This window comes from Salmo trutta, unplaced genomic scaffold, assembly GCF_901001165.1.
Source record: "Salmo trutta unplaced genomic scaffold, fSalTru1.1, whole genome shotgun sequence".
Taxonomy (NCBI): domain Eukaryota; kingdom Metazoa; phylum Chordata; class Actinopteri; order Salmoniformes; family Salmonidae; genus Salmo; species Salmo trutta.
Window position 1 is genome coordinate 304,768 of NW_021822395.1, and position 11,059 is coordinate 315,826.

Genomic DNA, 11,059 nt, shown 5'->3' on the forward strand with positions numbered 1-11,059 from the left:
TCACACTCAATTTGCTGAGCCAATCAAACGGCTGTAGGGAGAGACTTACTTCACAGCTACATCTTTGAGCAAGCAATGGTACTGACACACACAAGGGAAAACCTTCATATAGGTTAAGTTAATCACACCAGTAGATTCACTTAGCTATGCATGATGATACATAATGTTATTACCTCCAACCTTGCAAAGGTGTTTTCCTGATACTGTTCTGTGTTTACTTTCACTTTCACTGGAGGAGGAGTTGTAGAAAGACTAGCAACTGCCCTTATCTCTATTGTATCTCTATTGGAGCTCACAACACAAAGCCACATTCAAAATTGGCCAACAAGGTTGCAGAACAGAGCTTGTTATTTTTTAAACTATCCAATGTACTAAGTTACCATGCCTCACTTGAAAACGGTTCCTAGTTTAAAATAATGCTTTGCCACACATCATCCAGTGGTCCATCACCTAGCCTCACCTAGCCACACATTGCTGCCATGGCTCATGTTAACAGTTACCTTTCTATTCTACTGCTATTCTTTACTGAGGGTGAGTTACATCAGTTTTCATATGAAGTACTTGATAAGTCTGTAGGTCTAAAATGTAAGTTATACAGTATTATACATTTCAGAGTTGTGTTTCATTATGAGATGTAGATAACTACAGTAAAATGTATAGGTGCATTATACATCAATTGTAACTGCATATAGTCCTGAAAGGAATACAATTAATTCATTATTATTATATAATAATTACAATTATTATTATATTATTTGAAGCTAAGGTGGCTATTTTACTGGTGAATGGCCGGTCCAGTCACCATCAGTATACAAACATCCGCATCTTCCTGTTCTATACTGTTTTTAAAAAAAAATGCAACTTAGAAAAGTCGTTGTAGCTTAAATATCCAAGTTGCCTGGACATTTGAATTGGGAGATTTTTGAGCTGACATTGAATAGTCAGCTTAAAATACTGTGTTGGCTTAAAATACATGTGTCTTATTAACATATTTCCCAATGTGCCTCTCTGCAAGATGTATTTTACTTTATTTTTGTACATTTCCTTGCCAGGGACAGGTTTACAGTTTAAATATATATTTAAATAGCTGCCATATGATGCATTATATCAGCTATAGCAAAAAAGTGGATTTGTTGTCAGGACAGAAAAAAGCACTGTCCAGTCAATTAATTGGATAAAAACTGAAACTGGAAAGAAGTCCTGGGTCCTCTATCCAAGATGGCATAGCAGTTCAGACGTCCTGTCGTGTCCCGTGTATATATATATATATATATTTACATATTTTTTTCTTCACTTATCTTTTTACATTTTTTTATTCTAAATACTCAACCTCAAAGCACTCTCCTGCAACCCGCCTCATCAATTTAAAAAAAAAATAAAGTATTATTTACCTCATCTGAATTCCACGACAGAAGCTAGCCAGAGGTTAGCTATTTTCACTGGCTAACGTTGAAGTTCAGCTAGCTACGGTTAGCTGTCCTCAGCTATCCATTAGCTCGAAAAGCTATCGCCAGTTTTTGTACAGCGCGACTCAGACCAGAGCATATCGGACCTATTCTCTCTCCTTTCCTCGATTTCTACCGCAGGCTCTGGACATTTACACCTGGATCTTGCAGCTAACTAGCTGCTACCTGAGTGACTATTGGCAACGTCGGTCTCGGAATTAACACACACTATTACGGAGCTAGCTAGCTAGCCAGCTGAAGAATTCCGTCAGCCACTCGTGGGCTACTCCTGAGCTAGCCAGCTGAAGTGTCTCCTGGGCTACAACTCACCTATCCTGACCCGTTTTACTGCCGATGCGGAGCCCCATTGGGTCTTCACGACTGGATCACCGACGTTATCTGCCCGAGGGAGTTGTTCCAACTGGCCCCTCCGTCTCGACGTAACCTGATCGCCCATCTGCGGCCAGCTAATCGTTAGCTGTCTTTTCGGCTGCGATCTGAATAGGTCTGTCGGACACTTTTCTTGGGCCACTATAACTAACTATTTTGCCAACTTGGACAGGTCCCCCCTTCCACACGGAACCCCACTAACCCACAGACGGAAACGCACGAGGCGGCTAAAAACAGACCTCCCTCCCATCTTCCACCAGCTTGCTACCTATGGCCCGGCTAGCTGTCTGATTCTCACTGGACCCTCTGATCACTCGGCTAAGCATGCCTCTCCTTAATGTCAATATGCCTTGTCCATTGCTGTTCTGGTTAGTGTTTATTGGCTTATTTCACTGTAGAGCCTCTAGCCCTGCTCATTATACCTTATCCAACCTCTCAGTTCCTCCACCCACACATGCTATGACATCTTCTGGTTTCAATGATATTTCTAGAGACAATATCTCTCTCATAATCACTAAATGCCTAGGTTTACCTCCTCTGTACTCACATCCCACCATACCTTTGTCTGTACATTATACCTTGAAGCTATTTTATCGCCCCCAGATACCTGCTCCTTTTTCTCTCTATTCTGGACGTCACAGACGACCAATTCTTATAGCTTTTAGCCGTACCCTCATACTTATCCTTCTCTGCTCCGCTGGGGATGTAGAGGTGAATCCAGGCCCTTCAGTGCCTGGCTCCACACCTACTCCCCAGGCGCTCTCTTTTGATGACTTCTGTAACCGTAATAGCCTTGGTTTCATGCATGTTAACATTAGAAGCCTCCTCCCTAAGTTTGTTTTATTCACTGCTTTAGCACACTCTGCCAACCCGGATGTCCTGGCTGTGTCTGAATCTTGGCTTAGGAAGTCCACCAAAAACTGTGAAATCTTCATCCCTAACTACAACGTTTTCAGACAAGATAGAACGACCAAAGGGGGCGGTGTTGCAATCTACTGCAGAGATAGCTTGCAGAGTTCTGTCCTGCTATCCAGGTCTGTACCCAAACAATTTGAACTTCTACTTTTAAAAATCCACCTCTCCAAAAACAAGTCTCTCACCGTTGCCGCCTGCTATAGACCCCCCTCGGCCCCTAGCTGTGCTCTGGACACCATATGTGAACTGATTGCCCCCCATCTATCTTCAGAGCTCGTGCTACTAGGCGACCAAACTGGGACATGCTTAACACCCCAGCCATTCTACAATCCAAGCTTGATGCCCTCAATCTCACACAAATTATTAATGAACCCACCAGGTACAACCCCAAAGCCGCAAACACTGGCACCCTCATAGATATCATCCTAACCAATGTGCCCTCTAATTACACCTCTGCTGTTTTCAACCAAGATCTCAGCGATCACTGCCTCATTGCCTGCACCCGTAATGGGTCAGCGGTCAAACGACCTCCACTCATCACTGTCAAACGCTCCCTGAAACATTTCAACGAGCAAGCCTTTCTAATCGACCTGGCCCTGGTATCCTGGAAGGATATTGACCTCATCCCGTCAGTAGAGGATGCCTGGTTATTTTTTTAAAATGCCTTCCTCTCCATCTTAAATAAGCATGCCCCTTTCAAGAAATTTAGAACCAGGAACAGATATAGCCCTTGGTTCTCCCCAGACCTGACTGCCCTTAACCAACACAAAAATATCCTGTGGCGTTCTGCATTAGCATCGAACTGCCCCCGCGATATGCAACTTTTTAGGGAAGTTAGAAACCAATACACACAGGCAGTTAGAAACGCCAAGGCTAGCTTTTTCAAACAGAAATTTGCTTCGTGCAACTCCAACTCTAAAAAGTTCTGGGACATTGTAAAGTCCATGGAGAATAAGAACACCTCCTCCCAACTGCCCACTGCACTGAGGATAGGAAACTCTGTCACCACCGATAAGCCCACTATAATTGAGAATTTCAATAAGCATTTTTCTACGGCTGGCCATGCTTTCCACCTAACTACCCCTACTGCATTCAACAGCACTGCACCCCCCCACAGCTACTCGCCCAAGCCTCCCCCATTTCTCCTTCTCCCAAATCCATTCAGCTGATGTTCTGAAAGCGCTGCAAAATCTGGACCCCTACAAATCAGCTGGGCTTGACAATCTGGACCCTTTCTTTCTAAAATTATCTGCCGAAATTATTGCAACCCCTATTACTAGCCTGTTCAACCTCTCTTTCGTGTCGTCTGAGATTCCCATAGATTGGAAAGCAGCTGCTGTCATCCCCCTCTTCAAAGGAGGTGACACTCTTGACCCAAGTTGCTACAGACCTATATCCATCCTACCCTGCCTTTCTAAGGTCTTCGAAAGCCAAGTCAACAAACAGATTACCGACTATTTTGAATCCCACCGCACCCTCTCCGCTATGCAATCTGGTTTCAGAGCTGGTCATGGGTGCACCTCAGCCACGCTCAAGGTCCTAAACGACATCGTAACCGCCATCGATAAGAAACATTACTGTGCTGCCGTATTCATTGACCTGGCCAAAGCTTTTGACTCTGTTAATCACCACATCCTCATCGGCAGACTTAGTAGCCTTGGTTTCTCAAACGATTGCGTCGCCTGGTTCACCAACTACTTCTCTGACAGAGTTCAGTGTGTCAAATCGGAGGGCCTACTGTCTGGACCTCTGGCAGTCTCTATGGGGGTACCACAGGGTTCAATTCTTGGGCCAACTCTTTTCTCTGTATACATAAATGATGTCGCTCTTGCTGCTGGTGAATCTCTGATCCACCTCTACGCAGACGACACCATTCTGTATACTTCTGGCCCTTCTTTGGACACTGTGTTAACAACCCTCCAGACGAGCTTCAATGCCATTCAACTCTCCTTCCGTGGTCTCCAACTGCTCCTAAACACAAGTAAAACTAAATGTATGCTCTTCAACCGATCGCTGCCTGCACCTGCCCGCCCATCCAGCATCACTTCTCTGGACGGTTCTAACTTAGAATTTGTGGACAACTACAAATACCTAGGTGTCTGGTTAGACTGTAAACTCTCCTTCCAGACTCACATCAATCATCTCCAATCCAAAGTGAAATCTAGAATTGGCTTCCTATTTCGCAACAAAGCATCCTTCACTCATGCTGCCAAACATACCCTCGTAAAACTGACCATCCTACCAATCCTCGACTTCGGCGATGTCATTTACAAAATAGCCTCCAATACCCTACTCAACAAGCTGGATGCAGTCTATCACAGTGCCATCCGTTTTGTCACCAAAGCCCCATATACAACCCACCACTGCGACCTGTATGCTCTCGTTGGCTGGCCTTCACTTCATCATCGTCGCCAAACACATTGGCTCCAGGTCATCTACAAGACCCTGCTAGGTAAAGTCCCCCCTTATCTCCGCTCACTGGTCACCATAGCAGCACCCACCTGTAGCACGCGCTCCAGCAGGTATATCTCTCTGGTCACCCCTAAAGCCAACTCCTCCTTTGGTCGTCTCTCCTTCCAGTTCTCAGCTGCCAATGATTGGAACGAACTACAAAAATCTCTAAAACTGGAAACACTTATCTCCCTCACTAGCTTTAAGCACCAGCTGTCAGAGCAGCTCACAGATCTCTGCACCTGTACATAGCCCATCTTTAATTGAGCCCAAACTACTACCTTTTCCCCTACTGTATTTATTTATTTTATTTATTTTGCTCCTTTGCACCATATTATTTATATTTATATTTTAACTTTTAACTTTCTTCAAACTACAAATCTACCATTCCAGTGTTTTTTCTTGCCATACTTTATTTACTTTGCCACCATGGCATTTTTTTGCCTTTACCTCCATTATCTCACATCATTTGCTCACATTGTATATAGTCTTATTTTTTTCTACTGCATCATTGATTGTGTGTTGTTTTACTCCATGTGTAACTCTGTGTTTTTGTATGTTGTCGAACTGCTTTGCTTTATCTTGGCCAGGTCGCAATTGTAAATGAGAACTTGTTCTCAACTTGCCTACCTGGTTAAATAAAGGTGAAAAAAAATAAAAAAAATAAATAAAAAATAAATAAAAAAAGTCAAGGGGGACTCTAAGTACAACATTAACATACGTGTCTCAAACTTCATACATATATAACAGCCTAGAAATGATTTTATTAGGATCTCTTTTAGCCCACCAAGGGCTAGTCTTCCAAGAGTCCTTTGAAATGTACAAACATACAGAATGAGAATTTTAATGATTGATACAATACTGTATATACATTTAAATGTATTTATGCAGTTGTTTAATCCCTTCACAGTGTTCACCGCAGGTAGCTAAAATGTAGCGCTGTATTAGATGTGTGTACTAAACAGCCTGTAACTATCTTCATGCAGGGCTCTCTCAGCTGGTGAGTACACAGCAGGTTGTCATAGCAACCCTGGGAGAGGACGCTCACTTCAACTGCAGGCTCATGAAACCCAAAGACGTGCTTCAAGTCACCTGGCAGAAAGTGACACCAGGGGCGACTGAAAATGTGGCCACCTACAACAATCGATTTGGAGCAGTAGTCAACCCACCTTTTAAGGGGAAAGTGGAGTTTGAGGACGAGGGACTGCAGAACTGTTCTATCATCATCAGAGGAGTGTCAAGAGGAGATGAGTCCTGCTACAAGTGTCTGTTTAACGCCTATCCAGAAGGAGCTATCAGTGGCAGGACCTGCCTCCAAGTAAATGGTAAAATATGATAACTGTAAGGAGGGGTTAAAGGGACATTACACTCTAAAATTCAAATTGTATAATGTGGATTCACCTTAACATTAGACTACTTTTGAGGTCTTAAAACAATGTTTTTTTCCTTTAAAACAGGAACAATGGCCTCCAATGCCTTCAATCCATTGTTCTACCTTGACCTGTGTGTAAATTATTAACCCAGGAACAATTCCCTCAAATCATCATGCATCCATTTGACCTTGATGTACATGAAAACATTATAGTATTTACATTCACTGTGAACTATGTCTGTTGTTGTCCTATAGAGCTGTATGGACCCTCACTCCTCATCACACAAACCAACAACAGTCACACCACTCTGTCCTGTTCTGCTACGGGACGACCTGTTCCTACAGTAACCTGGGACCACATAGAAAACATCAGTCTAGACAAATCCACCATGGCTGATGTCACCCATTCCAATGAAACAGTCACTGTCACCATAACTGCCATGGTGGCAGCGTCCAGTCTACCTGACAAAGACACCAGGGTTGGGTGTGTAGCGTCATCCCGTGGTGCCGTCAAGGAGGTTTCCATGGTGATTCCAACTAGGGATCAAGCTTCATTTGCAGGTGAGAAACGGTTAGCGTTAATACCACCATAATATATTGACATGATCAGGAACATGATGAAGTACTGTCTGTGTTCATGATGAGGTACTGCCTGTGTTCATGATGAGGTACTGTCTGTGTTCATGATGAGGTACTGTCTGTGTTCATGATGAAGTACTGTCTGTGTTCATGCTGAAGTACTGTCTGTGTTCATGATGAGGTACTGCCTGTGTTCATGATGAGGTACTGCCTGTGTTCATGATGAGGTACTGCCTGTGTTCATGGTGAAGTACTGCCTGTGTTCATGATGAAGTACTGTCTGTGTTCATGATGAAGTACTGTCTGTGTTCATGATGAAGTACTGTCTGTGTTCATGATGAGGTACTGCCTGTGTTCATGATGAGGTACTGCCTATGTTCATGGTGAAGTACTGTCTGTGTTCATGATGAATTACTGCCTGTGTTCATGGTGAAGTACTGCCTGTGTTCATGGTGAAGTACTGTCTGTGTTCATGATGAGGTACTGTCTGTGTTCATGATGAGGTACTGTCTGTGTTCATGATGAATTACTGCCTGTGTTCATGGTGAAGTACTGCCTGTGTTCATGATGAAGTACTGCCTGTGTTCATGATGAAGTACTGCCCGTGTTCATGATGAAGTACTGCCTGTGTTCATGATGAAGTACTGCCTGTGTTCATGGTGAAGTACTGCCTGTGTTCATGATGAGGTACTGCCTATGTTCATGATGAAGTACTGTCTGTGTTCATGATGAGGTACTTCCTGTGTTCATGATGAAGTACTTCCTGTGTGTTTTTGTGCTAGGTCAATCTCAGGTCTCTGATGACAGGATCAGTGGTAAGTGGTTGTTATTCTAATAATGACAGGTCATAATCAACCTATTGACTGACTCTTTTACTATTCAACTTTCAGGTGTAGTGCAGAGACATATTTACATGTATGAAGCGTTAGTGTAGTGTACCTGTGAATTTGACCTCTGTCTTCTCTTGTCATCTCTCTCATTCACAGGTGCAGTGATTGGTGCAGTGATGGGTTCAGTCTTGGGTTCAGTGTGTCTCATTGCTGTATTCTGTGTAATATGGCTGCAAAAGAGGAGAACAGATACCTCTTCCAGGTAGATAAAAACTATTTCCTTGAAACTGAACAGTTACTCTGAATTGAATGTGATTTGACTGCCAGTTGTTTACCAGTTGATCTCTAATTTGATGTAGAAAACCCCCAGTTCCTGACCCTGAAATCAGCAGAACTCCCTTAAAGACACCACCAACATCCAAACAGTAAGATGCTCATTCTAAAGAACATTTAAGGGATCATGATGGATACCTATTTGAAAGAAAACATGATAATTACATTTTCTGAGAATATGCTATACAGGTTAAAACTCATTCTCATGATTAAATAATTGTAATGAATGAATAATGAATCAGATGATGTGGTTCTTGTCAGTACAGTGTTTATTTTGATTTATTTCAGTGTCACACCAACCTCCAGTCCATCACAAATGTGAGTATCTTTTCAACATTTTTAGCAGCTTTTTAAGATAAATAATAATTATGTTAAAAAAAAAAAGTTTGTTTTTTCAGGTCACACTTGTCAACCAGCTCAACAGTCAAGCGTAGGTTGACTAAGAAGTAGGTTCACTTTCAGTCTCCTAATGTCTTCTGTAATCTCTCTCATTGATCAAGAAACTTGGGAATGAAACTTTGAAATGCATTTCTGTGGTGTATGTTTTTTGCCGCTACATTGTCTGGTTTGATCTCTTTCACACCAAGCTCCAGTCCGTCACAAATGTGAGTATTTTTACAACTTTATTTGATTATCCTGATAGAAAGCTTGAAACAGACGATATTGAGAATGTTACAAAAGCTTTTAGTATAAATTAACAAAAATACAAAAATCTGAACATAACGAAATCATTCATCTTGATTCAGGATACCATCCCTCAGCTCGTCTGACAAGCGTAGGATACAACCAGCTCAGGAGGCTGTAAAGAAGTAGGTTTACACCTTAATTCTCTCACTGTCTGCTTTAGTCTCTCTTCTTGAGGAAGAAGCTCTGAAATGATGTACTACTGTGGTGGTCATAGAGTGGTCATGGTGACTGCATCATGCATTCAGCTGCATGTTAGTATTTGTTATGCTTTGTTACTCATCATGTCACTAATGTACTATATATTCTCTCAACTTGGGAAAGATGTGTATTTCTGTGATCAAAGAGTGGTCATGTTTATTACATCAGTGTTTACATCACTGTCTACAGGGCTGTTTCTAGATTTTTGCCCTTCATCTTGGCAGCTTAAAAGTTAATGTCCTGCATGTGGGGCCCTAAGCAGCCGCTCACTTCACTTAAGTCTAGAAACGGCACTGACTGTGTGTTACCACAGATAATATGGTTCTTATCAATACATTGACCATGTTCATTTCTTTCAGGACCACACCAATCTCCAGTCCATTCAAAATGTGAGTATTTGTACAACTATATTTGATCATCCTGGTAGAGTGCTTGAAACAGATGATTGTGAATGTTAAAATGGGTTACAATAACCCCAAAATTCAAACATTACTCAAAAATGTACTTTTTGTGTTTCAGGATAGACTCCCTCAGCTCCTCAGCCAAGCGTATAATGCAACAAGCACAAGATGTTGTAGAGAAGTAGGTTTAAGTTCTCTTCTTTTTTGTGGGTTTTTTATACCATATTCTCTCATTGAACAAGAAGCTCTGGAATGATGTTTTGAGGTGGTAGTCATGGTGACTGCATACATGCAAATGAGTTGCATTTGTTGCGTTGCTGCATTGTTGTTATGTTACTCATGTCACTAGTATAGGATACTCCATTCAGTCAATATTTAAATGACCTTCTTTCATACAGATTATCTCCTGAGAGACCAGATGACCTGCAATGTAGAAGGTGAGCTGAAATCATTAGAAAGAATTACAAAGATGCAGTCAGAAGTATATATTTTTTTAAATAAATATCTATGCCATTTTGTTGTATCTATCTTAGGAAACTTTTAGAGGGTTACGAGGACTGAGTGACTACCATACTGTCTCACACACATCTGTGTGGTTCAGAGACCGTTTCTATCCATAGGCATTGTGGGTACTGAATAGTGGACTGAATGGCTGACACACATAAGCCTGCTGGTTATTGTATATGTAAATACAGTATGTAAATATAGTTTGTAGTTGGTTAATGATGAAACATGATAAATCCACACGACTTGTTTGTGGTTTTCTTCACTTTTTTTATAAATCAAGTGTTGTAATATTATAGTCTACACAATGTCATAATGTAGACTACTTTCATGGTGTGTTTTTGTGTGTGTTTACTTTCTTCACTCTATAAATCAAATGTTGAAAGATACTCAATGTTGTGATGTCCTTTGTGTGTTTGTTTTCTACTTTTATCAATACACTACAACGTTGTTTAAAATTGTATGTTGTGACATCGCTTGTTATACAATGTGTCATAAATCTGCTGCTGGAAATGCTTCAAGAGTGAATTGTCTGATTCTTCTGCCACTCAAGAGACCGACCAAAAAACAAACAATTGCCACTAGAGGTCACCTAAATATAACTTTAGAGAGAGATTGTTGAGAAAAGGGATTGACACTGTAGTTTTGCAGCGCTCATGCAACTGCACGCCACCGATGGTCCACTTGATCCACAGTTTACTTGACTGACTCTCTCTGACGTCTCTCATAAAGAGGCAGAACGCATCACACCCTGGTCTCTTCAGTTTAAAGACTTTTGAAACATGGATTTGATAGTCAGTGTACCAGATTGTTTTACACCATACAGAGGACATAAGTAATTCTCACTAACTCCTTGCACTGCTCAATGGTTAAGTAGTTGTTAAAGCAGAGTTAATTTGTTACAAAACGTTGTGTTATGTTTGATATTTAATAAGGCTAAAAACTTTCATAATA

At 41.5% G+C, this 11,059-nt stretch overlaps 1 protein-coding gene across 6 annotated transcripts; it reads left to right on the plus strand.

The window, feature by feature from the left end:
- The first annotated feature begins 330 nt into the window (after positions 1-330).
- Positions 331-10,621, plus strand: LOC115182123 (CD226 antigen-like). Of its 6 annotated transcripts, none has more exons than XM_029743783.1 (14): positions 332-531; positions 6,188-6,526; positions 6,829-7,134; positions 7,935-7,967; positions 8,139-8,244; positions 8,342-8,407; positions 8,604-8,633; positions 8,714-8,761; positions 8,909-8,920; positions 9,062-9,124; positions 9,560-9,589; positions 9,720-9,782; positions 10,000-10,038; positions 10,135-10,621. In XM_029743783.1, the coding sequence occupies exons 1-14, from the start codon at positions 480-482 to the stop codon at positions 10,160-10,162; spliced, it is 1,215 nt and encodes a 404-aa protein (XP_029599643.1). In that variant the 5' UTR covers positions 332-479; the 3' UTR covers positions 10,163-10,621. The 6 variants fall into 6 exon arrangements, with proteins under 6 accessions (XP_029599645.1, XP_029599643.1, XP_029599646.1 ...); XM_029743782.1 differs by having other exon boundaries at positions 333-531; positions 8,903-8,920; XM_029743785.1 differs by lacking the exon at positions 8,714-8,761 and having other exon boundaries at positions 331-531.
- Positions 10,622-11,059: the final 438 nt, after the last annotated feature.